Genomic DNA, 15,593 nt, shown 5'->3' on the forward strand with positions numbered 1-15,593 from the left:
ACATTAAAATATAATAGAACTGGTATTAATAGACCATTTGCGGCAGAGCTGAAATTTACAATATAAAGAGTATAAAGAAAAACACAAAACTAAGAAAGCAGAAGAAAGGAGTATAATTCATGCATAAAAACCATCAGCCCGACACAATAATAAGGTGAAACGCAAACAAAAATACATCATACAATATAATAAAAAGCAAAACATAAATCTAGTCAAGGCTAGGCCGACATTGTACGTGAGAAAAGGAGAACAAATAGTCACAATAAAAACAGCACATATGAAAAGAAAAGAGGGGAAAGGTCTGATTTAGAATATCAAAACATGCAGAGTAAAAGGAGAAGTTTATGGTTTATCACTACAAAACAGGTTACAGATAAATCGCTGGTAAATCCATGAAATGAAGTCTACACGAGTCTGAATTAACTCCACTTAAAAGATGTTACATCCACAGAATCCTGAAGTAGTCACAATTTTCTACCACTCCCACTTGCCTGATTTTTAGATCTATCAACAGGGCGGAGTCAAGCCGTCCGCTTCGGTCTAGGACCAATGATAGTAGAGAGTCAGTTTAGTAAGATTTCAGGGTAGTTTCAGTACCCAGACTGTGGATAGTCTTGGCAAAGCTCAGACAGAGCAAAGTTTAACCTAAAACTTTTTTAAGATGGGAATATCTCTATGACTAATACACAGGATAATTCATAAATACATGATAGTTTCAGGTCGCCCCACGGAGACCCACACTTGTCTCAAGTCAGGTCCACTCAACCCGTTCTGGCGGCCATTCATACACATCCACTCTCTGATAAGGTGTATGCTGGAAATAGTAGTTCCCATACACATGAATAGAGAGGTTACACGCATACACAACAAATTCTGCGATCTGAATGACTCCGAGTAGGGGGTCAACAGAGTGCTGTGACAAGTTTGGGTCCCATAGGTGGTATGATTCTATCATGTATTTATGATATACCCTGTGATATGTAATACAGGCAGTCCCCGGGTTACATACAAGATAGGCTCCATAGGTTTGTTCTCAAGTTGAATCTGTATGCAAGTCGAAACTGTATATTTTATAATTGTAGATCCAGACAAAGAATTTTTTTCCCCCAGTGACAATTGGAGTTTCAAAATTTTTTGCTGTAATTGGACCAAGGATTATCAATAAAACTTCATTACACCTGACACCTTACAGCTGATCATTGCAGTCTGGTACTATAGTAAAGCATCTAGAGATCTTCACCTGAGGTCACAGTGGGCAGAGGGGTCTGCCTATAACTAGGGGTCGTCTGTAAGTTGGGTGTCCTTAAGTAGGGGATCGCCTGTAATTATTAAACATGAAAATATCCCTTTAAGAGTCATGCACTGTCCCTTTAGATCATGTACTCTCTCAACTACTCTTTTAGGAATCTTTACGCTGGGCTTAGGATAGTTAGGACTGGTGGCTCCTATGTATTACATTCTCCAAAAAAAAACAATATGCTGCCATGTTGGCAGGAGTTCCCAAACTAAGATAATTTCTGAGGAGGCCATTTTGAAGATGACCTGTCAATAGAATTTTACCCCTCACACTAGTAATACCAGCAGGTAAAGAGTTAAAAGTTCTCCCCCATAGCATAGATGTTTTTTTCCCCTTATATGCCGATGAGTAGACATGAATCAACTTCTGAAGAGAAGAGTCAATGTATCACACTCAGGCAAAACTTGAACTAAAAACACTTACAGGTGGGTCTTTTCCTCATAGTTCAGGAACTTATCATTAGTCTTGAAATAACTGTATAAAAAGTATGACAGCGCACGCTGTAGGCGTGCATAATTGGGGATGCCCAGCACAAAGTCATTGTGTGTGTATGTGTTTTATGGTGCCTGTTCTTGATGACAGGACATCAAAACATTTTTGTAGAAAGTGTTCCCCTTTAAGTTGGATTCCTCTAGGGAGAATACATAAAAATCCTCATTCCTCTGCTGTTGCTGACACAGTATTAATAGCATGCTTCAGTGAACTCCAATCCTCCTCTAAGAAGAGTACGTGTGTATAGCAAACACCTTAAGCATGAGGCTGGCCTTCCGCCGATTAAGACATGCATTTTTAATTCCGGCTGATGGGAGACATTCCTATTTGGATATTCGACATCCTGGACGAAATTGACTTGTGGAAGAAATGCATGTGGCCAGAATTGCAATGAGCCGGAGTAATTAAAAGCGGCTTCATCATGGTTTGTGATTCAGTAAATTACAGTACAATAATAATAAACATAATACAGTCCTGCGGACGCTGACCAGTGATTGATGCTCCTGTGATCGCACAGAACGGTTGGCGAGCGCTCAGGTGCCGCATACAGGGTTTAATAGTTCAAGATCATCAACGACTAGTAAACCCATAAGCGGCATAAAGGGCGCAATAGAAGAAAAATAAAAGACATAAACAGGCCACAGATATACTACAAGACGGCCAGCGAGAGAGAACGGCCCCGGGCCACACGCGGCGGGGGCCGTCAGCTGACACACTTACATTCTGAACTTTACGTAACCTCCAAACCCACACAATAAATGTTCTGTAACTTCCTCATAAAGCCAGGACATGGTTTTAAAGGGAAAGTACTGAAAACATAAAAATTCCTGAATTGTCCAAGACTGGAAAATTAAAAGATTTTTCCAGGAATTACATTTGCCCGACCTGCCAATCCATCAATTATTTCAGAACTTGTCCCATTTCTCTGGAATTCTGGGTGTCTATTCCTGTAATCGTTGGGGCTACCCGCAAATGGGGCAAAAACAGAGGCAACTAAATATTCTGATTTCTACTCTCACACATTTGTTGAAAGCCTTAGTGTCTAAGGAGAAGCTCAGTCCTGGAAATCTATGTAAATTAGTATAACATTTACAAAAATTATGCAAATGCTGGCACCAAATGTTATGTGAAGATAAGGATGCGAGGACATGCAAATAACTACAAAGTCTGTATTGTGCAAACCCGGATCTGAGGTCGGTTCTGACTTAGCGTTTCCTGTATAAAACATCATATTGTTTATAAGGTTTATTACAGAATTCATGAGAGCAGAAAGAGTTATCTGCACAAGGAAAGTTTCCTCCAGATCCTGGTGCTGAAGGTTGTAATGTAGTTACCAGATCTTTAGATAAGGTTTAAAATTGGGTAAATATGATTCTTTAAAAGGGGTATTCCTACGAAGCCGAGATTCTTAAATATACTCAGGATAACAAAATAACACACATTCTCTAATTCACTGTTTAGAAGAATACAAAATGTCGCGGATATAATTCCAACCGGTCTATCTGTCCTGGTGTATACATTTTCAGTTGCCCCGGAATTCGACCGAAAATCATAAGTCTAGGGTAGAGCAGGACAGATTGTTCTCCTGTCTGACACTGCCGTGACCTGCTCTCTGCAGCAGCCCCCACCCATGCATTCCAAGATGAGCTCACACACCCATAGACTTCCTGCCGGCAAACAGCAGTGTGAGGAGAGTAAATCTACAAGCTACAGACAGATACAATCTTTATCCAGTGGAGGGAGGCACAGGAGACTAGACAGTGTATGTTATGGCAGAGATAGTAGAGCAGAGAGAGTCATTGGGGGTCATTTACTAAGGGCCCGATTTGCGTTTTCCCGATGTGTTACCCGAATATTTCCGATTTGCGCCAATCTTCCCTGTATTGCCCCGGGATTTTGGCGCACGAGATCGGATTTTGGCGCATCGGCACTGGCATGCACGTGACGGAAATCGGGGGGCGTGGCCGAGCGAAAACCCGACGGATTCGGAAAAACCGCCGCATTTAAAACAAAAAAAAGTGTCGCTTGGGACGCGCTTACCTTCACTTGGGCCGGCTCGGTGAATTCCAGTGCGGAACGATGCTTTTCAGCGCAGTAGCGCCACCTGGTGGACGGCAGAGGAACTACCTTAGTGAATCCCGGCCAGACCCGAATCCACCGCAGAGAACGCGCCGCTGGATCGCGAACGGACCGGGTATGTAAATCTGCCCCATTGTGTTTTATAGCCATCTCATTGATCTCATCATATTTCATCTCCGATCTGTCTGAATTTTCTTTTTCTCGGTATCAAATACTAATGGATGTTCAGAAGCCAAATAAAAGTGTATATAAACCTGTACTTTGATAATCTAAGCACATTGTCAGCACACAGCATCTAATAGCAAAGAGGGATCATGAAGTGTCTGCTTAAAGAGCGGGGGCACACACTCTGAACATCGCTGATTGATAGGAGCTAAAACAGCAATAAAACTGAGCAAAATAAGAAATATCTTTATTGCGTAAACTTAACTAGGGGATTGAAATTTGAGAAATTACTTTTATGGGTAAACCCCTTTCCTGGCAAGGAACCCAACATAAATTCTTGTCTGATTTGTGCTGTCGCACATCGACAAACGGGTGCTGTTAAGGATTAGGGTTCCCACCCAAAGAATATCCTTAATAAAGTAATCCAAGCACTCCTTTAGGTATGATGCCAAGTGATGCTTTTTATTTACATGAAAACGATCTAGATCAGTGACGTTTCGGCCTATCGCAGGCCTTTGTCAAACACAATCGTATAAGCACACCATCCTGGGACACAGTGTGTCCAAACCTGATGCCCGCTACACCAGCCAGCCATACCTTCTTAAAAACGTTGTGCGACAAATAACAAAAAACATCTTGAAATAATGCAGTTTTTGTTGGCCAAGACCCAACTTGCTGACACGTTCCGACTCTGCAGGTCACTTCTCAGCTTTGCTGTATACTTTGGGACACAATGATCAGAGTAATCTCATAATAAGAGAGTAGGCGAGTTATCTACACTAGTACTTCTAAGAGGTAAGATGCATTCAGATGGTTCTAATTACCAAATAGCAGTACAGGAGCCCAAGTCTTTTTTTCGCTATTAGTAGAAGCGCAATGGAAGATAAACTTCTGTCCCTTGAAGTCAATGGGGAACAGAAGACCTTCCATTTTTAGTTTAATTTACTCTCAACTAAAACTAAGAATGTAACGGAACGGAACAAACCAACACAGGTGTGAATTGCGCCTTACTTGGTAGATTAGTGGATTTCAACAGATCCTTTGTGCTTAAGGCAGATAAGCTGCCAGGTGGAGTCTTTTCGATGAGTCGGTAACAAACTGACGGGAATTCTCGCCATTAATATTTGCCAACATTCTGGACTGAGCAGATGCTAAGTGATCCAAAGCAAATGCTGAGTTGGTCAAGACAGAAAATATTATACTTGAGGGTCTTAAGTATTGCAGAGTTGGCAGAGATCTAAAAAGCTATAATGAAACATATGGGAGTATAGAGAGCATTTAGAAAGCTGCATTGGCGGGTCACAATGAGCCCGGTACAAGTCTCTGCTGCACTCCCACACACTGTGCATCCACGGGCAGGGGGATTATCATTTCAATGAGGCTTTCATTTACAGGCCCTAAAGAGAGTGATTTATTCAGATTTATGTACATACAGTATAAGATATATTTTGATAAAATGCCACGAGTAGAGTTGTGTGATGTCTCTCCTCCACAGTCAGCTGCCTCAATGTGACTGAATGGCCCAACGTGGCTACGGGGAATGGATTCGCTAGAGATTAGACGGATAATGTCAGACTCTAGTCTCCAAAATTACTTTTATAAACTTCATATTACATTATGTGCATTGATGAGATGACCATAAAAGCAACAACTAGATGCAGGGTGTCCATCACTGCCTGTAGTTCTGTAAACCATGACCAGTTGGTGTGTGCGCCCCAAGGAAAGGAGGTTTGTTGCCAACTAAGAGTGAATGCACGCGATTAGGATTCGAAGAAAAATTTTCCACATCTATTACAATATCTTTGAAATCGACAAAATTTCAATCTCCAAATATTATTTGTTGGATTTTCCTGCAGACGCAGGAAAACTGATTAAAAAACCCCTTACATTTCAGTTCTCTAACCGAAAGGCATCTTCCATCAGTGATCGGGTCTGCAGAACTTTATCTAAAAAAAATCCACTTTCTTTCCTGAGGTATGCATCCCGGATGATCTCCTACCCTACACATAACTTTGTACATTCAACAGTAGAAAGGTTTCTGGGATTGTCACAGCTTAAGATTTATGTCTGTGGTGTTGCTCCACCTGGCAGATAGGAATCGGACAGCCTAGAGGCACTTGCGAAACAAGTGTCATTTATAAGAACGTAGTGACAAGGAGCAAGTCTAGATAACGTCTCCGCGCTACAAAGAAGCTGGTCGGTCAATACGTCTTCGAAGAGCAGAGAGAAAGCACCAATATAATGGGTATACTGTAGCATGGTAAATTGTTCCATGTGTGGTTAACGGCCTGTACCCAAATTTAGAGCTTATTTAAGTAGAGGGGGAACATTGGGGGAGATTTACTAATGTTTTGGTCTTTAGACCAGTCCAGAGTAGAACTGGACAGTTCTCTATTCCACTAGATGATTAATCTGGTGCAGTAGAATACTTTGCACCTCCAAGTTGGTCTTAGTTTGTCCCGTTACAAAATTATATTTTCTGGTGCACAAGAGTTTTCAGTCATGCCCCCAAGTTACCGAGGACACCTCTTTTTGGACGAGTCAGAAAACTTCCTAAAAATGGTCTAAAACCGTCAATAAATGTGGCGCACACCATTTCAGGTGCTTTCTGGTGTAGACAGATTGATACATCTCCCCCAATCTGGGTAAAAAACGGTGCATTAATGAAAGGCGGCTATTAAAAAAAAAATGATGTCCAATAACAGATGATAGAATTGGCTCAAAAATTAGAGGATTACTCCTAAGGCTGGTTACATCTTTCAAGTGTATGTATGTTACCTAGAGGTGAAGACTGTAGTGACAAGCAAGTATTGCGTCTTTTTTAGGTCTATTTTTTGTCCGGTCTTTTAAGGGACAGTCTCATAAAACAAATCTATTATTTCCCTACAGGACAGTTGTAAGCATATGATCCATCTACCAATCGTGTAAGGGGGTGGGGGAGCAGAACTATTAATAGATGTACATTGGTAAAATACATATTTTCCAGCCCCCCCCCCCACACATTACAAAAAAACATGAGGTAAAGTGTTTAACCCCTTAAAAAAAAAAGCACCTCCATCCGTTTCATCCAATGAGTAGCCGCCTTGACCAAGGGATGTAATTTCCATTTTCCAGGGGACTTCAATTTGAGTTTTGTCCCCTTATCCGAGGAAGCCACTTTTTGGCTTGAGTTGGTCTTTTGACCCTATAACTTCCCCCTGTTTGCAGGTCCGAAAAACAGAAGTACCAGGTCAATGTGGGAATGGAGAGCCAGCGTGGGGCATCTGTGTGCTCTTTTTCTCAGAGCTCCTGGACGTTTTCCAATCTTCCAAAAAATCCCTTCCCTTAAATATCTTCGTTTTGGTGGAAGATTGGATGACAACCAATGCAACCATCATTATAGCTCCCTTTTGGGACACCACAACGCTATTTCAGAATAAATAGACATAAAAATAAACACAGAGGGGGAAAAGCACATCTTTACGTTATGACCTAAGCCAACCCAACATACATTACCTACCTTGATGGAGAGTGCAAGAAAATGATGCACAATTAGCCCAAGCTGATGGAAAGTCAAATATTTATTTTGGGAAAATCGCCTACATTAGCGATAAATACTCCCAAAAAGCAAGTAGAGCAGCGAGTAAACAGTGAAAGACATTCTGCACAGTGGCTGGTTCATGGAAATGGCCATTTCACAGTATGGGAGCAAACAGAGTCATTAAAATGTGTACCTTACGCTGGCGATGCTTGGCGACTCCGCTCCCAGTCTGCATCTTTCAAGCTGATTGGCAACAATTTGTCTTTCCACCTCGAGCTCTCTGGTGAGCCGTTCAAATTGCAGCTCCTGGAATTTCAAGGAAATGAGAAAGAAGCCTCAGGTGATCTGCAAATACACTGATTCATGCACAGGCGACCAAGGAGCCGAGAAATAATCTATGCGAAGCTGTTAGCAAGGGGCCACAACCCATCTGCCTGCAAAAGTGCTCGCAAAACACATTTATTATCATTTTTATAAGGGAGACCGTACTGACAGATCGGAACGTTTCATGGATTATTATTGACCTTTATCTGCAATTCACCAGCGGCGGGGAAGTTCCTCTTAAATTGTAAAAACCGGCCGGTTAATCTCTGGACAAAAATTCATAACATTGTCAAGCGTAAATTGAGGAAAGAATGAGAAACTGAGCAAAGAAATGAGTAATTTCATCTACTCTACGGTTTATACAAAGACATATAAACACTGGGGGCAGAACCAACAATAGTGTTTTCGGGAAAGAAACAAAAAAGGTAATAGGGACAAATATTAAGTATAGGGCCCCTGTTAGACAAATGTTTTAACACGGCCGAGTGCTACCTGTACCGTACCGTTTTAGTACATGTAGCACACGGACACATTCACGTTAATGAGCAACACAGCCATCCATTTGAACAGCCGTATTGTCCACCGCTTGCTGTACCTTTCGCCATATGTACGGCCCAGCTCCATGACTTCCTATGGAGAGGGGAGGGGCGAGCGCTGCTTCACCCAGCCGGCGGTATGCTACACCTGGGTTCCAGCCCGGGCCTAAGATACATTTGTTTCTAAGGAGTTTTAGAGCAGCTAATTGCCTTTACAAACAGTTTTAATAGTTTCAATGGAACCAAAAAAGATAATTTTGTGTCTGCTCATCTTTGTGTTTCTATGGTAACAGACAACGAACAAGACTTGTGTAGTCTGATCCTGCTGTCCTGTTCCTATCCACCAGTCTTGTACAATGGCATTCATTGGAGAGCTCGCTTTTCTATATATTATATATACACTTTAGAGAAGACTTACAGTATAGGTTATCAATATCAGTTCAGTGAAGGTTTAACTCATGACACCACCAATAATTAGAACCCAACCTGTTCAAAATCTATCCCAATGTAAAATTGTAAAGATGTGGTCACATATTGCGTTTACATTACGTTTTTTAGCGCAATTCAACAGCCTTGGAGGGATGATTTGCCTAATTGCATTGTGTCAACCTTGTGTTAACATTGTGTTCAGGTAAACACTTTGTTAACATGTTAACATTATGTTAACATAGTAAACGCAATGCAATCAAGCAAATCTCCTCTCCACAGCTTTTGAATTGTTTCAATGTAAACCCAACGTATGACCACACCCGAAAATAAATTTGGTAATTCATTGCATGGTAGCCATCTTTTAAGTCACAGTCCTGAGAATTTGCCAATTCTGGTGCCCTTTCATTCAAGATAACAGAAAGCTTCTTTGTGGATCACCCTATACCCAGTGTGAGGAAGGGGGTAGTTAACGGCCAATCTGCAAAAGTAAATTTACTGTATATACTCCAACTTATGTTAGGCTAACCTATAACAACGAAGGTCACAGAGGTTGGTCAAGATAAGCGTTCAGTCACTGAATACTCCTAAGAATGTCTCCATTCACACTCCGCAAGCAGAAGATAAAAGAACAAGGCATAAAGTTGCATATTTAATAATACAAAGATAAAGCTGTATTTACATAGTAGTGGACAATCCCTATAATAAAAACGGTTTAAAACCAAGAATCCAATTAGAAAGATAAACACCATCCCTATAGCTAGCGCTAAAGTTAAGGCTTCTATTGTTAATGCAAACAAAATCAGTGTATTATATGCTCAGGCGATATAATCCATCTTCTATATTGCAGCACAGACAACACACGTTTATCGTAAATTAACCTAATCATAGCGTTTATTATGACCTCTGTAAACCAGCGCTGGGAAGGGAATAAATAAAACTAAAATTATGGAAGAGGGTGGCGGGTAAATATTATTCTCCCCTGTCATACATGTATATCCCATCCCCCCATGCAAATTAATATCTGCATATAAAATTGGCCAAACGTATACAAATCTCCTCCCACTGCTGTCATTGATTCATTTGTGAGCAGAGGAGATAGCAGGGATCCAGCAGCCGCAATGTAAGCGGGAGGAAGGCAAAACAATAGCCGATGCAAGTCTATACCCAAATCCTGTGCGGCCTTTTAAAACACATATCACACCCATATTTAAAGGGGTCGAAAACACCTCTACATTTTTTCACACTTAGACTAAGAAATATTTTAAGCTTTTTATATTTTCTGTATGGCGATCTTTCTATTATGCTATCTTTGGTACAAGATTATCAGGTGACGTTTCACAAGCTATTTATGACACTCAGATGTTCTTTACAGTGGCCACGTAGGTTATAGGAAAGTGTATTCTACTATGAGAGAGATTTGGGGGCATGCATTGCAGGGAAGAGGAGGAAGAGGAGAGTGGCCATCCCTTATTAGGAATGATTGATCTTGTGTTATTTGTGCTTACATGTTACCCATCATTGTAATCCTGTCTGTGATGGTTATAAGATGATGACTGTCCAGAAGTGATCTCTACAGAACAGGAAGCATCTATTTAGTAAGTTAAGGGCAGTGTGAACATAGGAAAAATTAGTTGAAAAATAAAGAAACGCATAAAAACGATGAGAAAAAAAAAAGAAGTTTAAAAGGAAATCAACCACCAGAATAAAAGATTCTAAACCAATCAGTGCCATCCTTATGTTTGCCCCCTGTGGTAGGATCTGTTCTTCTTTTAGCTTCTTGGTACCTTGTATAAGCAAAAAAAAAATATGTATCCCCTCAGGTTCATCTGCATGATTTTTAAAACAATTTAAGGGCGAATCCACGGTGGCTCTAGGCTAGCATTACAAATTACGACCATTACATGTTTTAAAATGCTGTATACAATGACTTTGATATTCATCAATAAGGCTACAAGCACAAGACAGAATAGGTGACGGCAGATGGCCGCACAATTTTAGGTCTATTGTCTAATTGAGGTGTTTGAACCCTTGTCACAGTGTGAGGAGTACACCGTGCCTAACCGGGCAGGGGAAGCCGCACTGCTAAATATAGAGCAGGCCCCTAGTTTTGGTCAGATTTAGGCTGCATTCACACTACCATATAACGGAATTATGTTTGTTCCCAAGCTTGTTGCCGAACATACGCCCCCCATAGCCGGCCATGGCCGTATGGAGCACCCTATCGTTCCCCGTGTTATGTCCCCTGTGCAATGCATTTCTATGGAGAGGTCACCCCTCCTCCTCTGCATGGCGCTGGATGCATGTTCACTGGCCGTAGTCTTCCTGGCATACATTCGTGTAAATGGAACCTTACATCAAGTTTGCCTAACTTTCTATGAAGAGAGCAGAAAGGTAACAGCTCCCACCTTCCTTTATCCACCTGCGCCGCCTGTAATACAGCCTGGGTGCCGCACATGGTTGCCTACATTGTGACTATGGGAAAGTTCTGCGTTGTCCTGGTGAGAGACTAGTAGAGCAGGGCACTGTATTATTTGTTAGGGCACTTGTCATGTGATTGTACAGACATCGTGGTGCCATACAGAGGAGGTTTCTTTGTCTCTCCGAAGGATATTGTGTTTCATGACGAGTGACACACACACACACTTACATTCATGTGATTTTTATTTTTCTTATGACTGAGAGGGAAATGAAAAAGTTGCACAACTTTTTTGTTTCCTAACCACAGAATAACCTTATTAAATTGCATCAAGATCACGGTGTAACGCATGATCCATCACTGATCCAGGATAAGTTTACAAACTTTGAAAACTGTTAACCTATCACTGTGCATCTACACTACAGCTCCTATGAAGACCAGTGTGTCTCTATGGTAACAGACTACAAACAAACCCTGCGTAGCCTGATCCTCCTGCTCCAACCCCTTTTCAATTCGACATCATTGTCCGATTTTTCAAAATACTGAATTTATATAGTTTTTGTTCTAATACCGTATTTTTCGGACTATAAGGCGCACCGGATTATAAGGCACACCATCAATAAATGCCTGCTAAAACATCTAGGTTAATACATAAGGCGCACCGGACTTTAAGGCGCAGTTTATAATAAGGATAAATGACCAGCAGGTGGCAGACCTGTGCACTGTTCAAGGCAGCTGTTGTCTGTATGGTTCATATATAAGGCGCACTGGACTATAAGGCGCACCTTTTAATTTCTGAGAAAACCAAAGGAATTTTTGTGTGCCTTCTAGTCTGAAAAATACGGTAATTTTAGCTGTCAAAAACTAGAAACGGCCATCATTAGCTCTGCCTTATCGTACTAATACTAAATAGCGCTCAATCTCTCATCGCCATCACTGGTTCCTCAGAGACTGATGATCTACACATAGCTTCTTAGATTACTAATGTCTAGTGTTATTTCCCCGTGTATTTATTCGGCCCATAAAGTGGTAGTCTCCATCACGTTGCGGCGCTGGCATATATTACAGGTGACATGTTGGCGCACATATACTTGGCATTTCATGCTTGTCACTTATCTGAAGCCATTCTAATAACCGCGGTGACAGTACCTAGAAGCTAAATTGTAGATTTATCTGAAATAGATGATCTCTGGGTAGGCGCAGGCTATTCCTATCATCAGCAAAGGGTTAGACAAATGCAGATTGAATTTTCAACCCCTGTCATTATGGATATTTGTATCCACTATTCGGTACCACAGGGGGAAGCGAGTGACTTCATTATTTCCAAGAAGTATTCATGAGATGACACAATGTCAGCTGCACTTGGTAAGTCAAGCCTTGTAGTGAATATTGATGTGTGATAAGGACTCTCCTCCAGGCCTGGGACTACTCTGGGCAAGGATCACACGGGGCGAGATAAGATCACGTCTTTATTCTGTCGGAGCCGGAGATTGGGAACGGCCTGTAGACACGTATTGTAATTACGGTAAATTACAGTCTTTTTAGCGACGCAATTAAATGTGAATTTGTATATAAAATCCGTATTAAAACATCTTCCTGTTTTATAATAAATTCATAATGGCGCAGTCGCTACGATTTTCGGACGCCTATCACCTTAGAGAAGCCACCAGGCTACATTACCACATAAGATCCCAGAATTATAACCAGACAGCTGGGGGGCCCCATTACAGATTTTTAAATTAGGGCCAAGGAGAATCAAGTAACGCCATTCATGAGGTGAGAGACGGTCACTTCTTCCCACACCTCTGTGGGGAGTGCATAAATACACAGCAGCCTGACCGTCATGACACAAAGACATAACTATGGGGGACATTTATCAGAAGTGTCTGAGGTAAAACTGTTCTAGTTGCCTGTGGAAACCAATCAGAGCTCAGCTTTGATTTTATAAACAGCTGTGGGAAAATGAAAGCTGAGCTCCGATTGGTTGCCATGAGTAACTAGAACAGTTCTGCTCTCCGACACTTTAGATAAATCTCCCCTTAGGAGTCTGTTGTATTCACTTACCGCTTCTATTAGCTAAATAACATCACTACGCTGGAGGGGCTATGAAGATTGTACATAGTGTTATAGAGCAGGAGGAACTGAGTAGTTTTTACATAGTGTTCTATCTGCAGGCAGCTGTTTTTAGAGCAGGAGGAGCTGAGCAGTTTGTACATAGTGTCCTATCTGCAGGCAGCATGTTATAGAGCAGGAGGAGCTGAGCAGTTTGTACATAGTGTCCTATCTGGAGGCAGCATGTTATAAAGCAGGAGGAGCTGAGCAGTTTGTACATAGTGTCCTATCTGCAGGCAGCATGTTATAGAGCAGGAGGAACTGAGTAGTTTTTACATAGTGTTCTATCTGCAGGCAGCTGTTTTTAGAGCAGGAGGAGCTGAGCAGTTTGTACATAGTGTCCTATCTGCAGGCAGCATGTTATAGAGCAGGAGGAGCTGAGCAGTTTGTACATAGTGTCCTATCTGGAGGCAGCATGTTATAAAGCAGGAGGAGCTGAGCAGTTTGTACATAGTGTCCTATCTGCAGGCAGCATGTTATAGAGCAGGAGGAGCTGAGCAGTTTGTACATAGTGTCCTATCTGCAGGCAGCATGTTATAAAGCAGGAGGAGCTGAGCAGTTTGTACATAGTGTCCTATCTGCAGGCAGCATGTTATAGAGCAGGAGGAGCTGAGCAGTTTGTACATAGTGTCCTATCTGCAGGCAGCATGTTATAGAGCAGGAGGAGCTGAGCAGTTTGTACATAATGTCCTATCTGCAGGCAGCATGTTATAAAGCAGGAGGAGCTGAGCAGTTTGTACATAGTGTCCTATCTGCAGGGAGCTGGTAATAGAGCAGATTATGAAAAGCGTCCTATCTGAAAGCTGCATGTTATATAGCAGGAGGAGCCGAGTAGCTTGTTCATTTCTTTGTTCAACAGGAAACAGTGAAGTAGGATCTATTACTGAATAACTGACCTGGCATTCTGGTGTCTGGGAAAGCTGAGTGCCAATCCTTTGAACACCTTTGTGTCTGAAAGGTGACCATTTACCCGATTTCTAAGGAGCAGAGAATAAAATAATTCTTTCAGGCCTTGTCAGAAGATGTAATCAGTATGGAATATGGAATTACCATTTATAAGAGCGGCTTATTATACCTATTCTATACGACCTTGAAAAGCCACGTGATGGACCAGTGCGGATTATAATGCAGACCACATCCACCTGATTAGGATAATGCAATTTTACAGAGCACGGCACAGATTTTTTTTTTTCCTATATGAATTGATTATAATAATCAGTGACCATAATGTAAATTCTTATTCTGACAACTCCGAGGTTTATATAGGAGAATCTTTACTTTTATCAGATTCTACCAGCTTAGAGGCTACAGGGAACTGCTGGTTATAGTCTTACATCTTACTTTTTTTTTTACAACTTTTTTTTTAATAACCAGATACAAATAGACTGGAGTGTTACAGACCAGGAGAGGGCTCAATAGCTCAATATCTTTACAAAAAGCTATACCGTACTGGCTTTAAATTAAAAAAATCCAAAAAAATCCATTTTATTAATGTTAAAGTACTATATAATATATTGTCAGCTACTTAGCATTAAGACCACATTTCCACATGTTGGATTTGCTTTTCCGTTTGCTGTCAGGTGATGGGTCGGCAAAGATTGACCTCATTCATGTCAGCAAAATTTCTATGGATAATTTAATCAGATATCAGTCCCACATATATCCTAACAGCGGTCAGAGCTGTGATACAGAGACACACATTCAGTAAACAGCTGTATAATACAATTATGACCACCTGAAGTTGCCTCTAGGGGGAGCTCAAGAGTTTACTGCATACTGCTTATGCCGAGCCCCCGCCCAAAATCTTTCCAGAGATTAATTTGTAGTTTTCCAGAAAGGAAACATGCGCAAGAACATTGTTTTGTTAAGTTAAATGCTTTTATATACTTCAGTGTGTGAAAGGAAAGGCGCATCCACCTGGAGAAACAACCAATACCATAGAATATTTGGTCTGTTACCAGAGGGCGCTGCAACTCCTTCACGTTGAGGATGCTTAAAACCATTTTTATGGGTAGTGTAATAACACAATTAGTCAAAGTGCTGACCGCCTGCGGGAGACTTCTATTGCACACAAAACGGGTGCTTTTGGTAAATAAATGATTAATAGGATTTATTTATAGTAACCCGAGTGTGGAGAGAAACCGGAATAACCAGAACTGAAACATTCTGCTTAACTATTCAGTATACGCTACTACCATGATGGCCAATAGTCTAGGTATTCTG

The 15,593-nt window shown here is 41.3% G+C and overlaps 1 protein-coding gene across 8 annotated transcripts in view; it reads right to left on the reverse strand.

The window, feature by feature from the left end:
* The window catches only part of PKP4 (plakophilin 4), a 181,670-nt gene that overhangs the window by 86,551 nt on the left and 79,526 nt on the right, over positions 1-15,593 (reverse strand). For 7 of the 8 annotated variants that reach the window (XM_072121960.1, XM_072121964.1, XM_072121957.1 and 4 more), the window contains one exon: positions 7,747-7,859. The exons of the other annotated variant lie outside the window; for it this stretch is intronic. In XM_072121960.1, coding sequence (XP_071978061.1) covers positions 7,747-7,859 — 113 coding nt within the window. The remainder of the gene's footprint in view (positions 1-7,746; positions 7,860-15,593) is intronic. 8 annotated transcript variants of the gene reach the window in all.

The sequence above is a fragment of the Engystomops pustulosus genome, chromosome 8 (genome assembly GCF_040894005.1).
Source record: "Engystomops pustulosus chromosome 8, aEngPut4.maternal, whole genome shotgun sequence".
Classification (NCBI taxonomy): domain Eukaryota; kingdom Metazoa; phylum Chordata; class Amphibia; order Anura; family Leptodactylidae; genus Engystomops; species Engystomops pustulosus.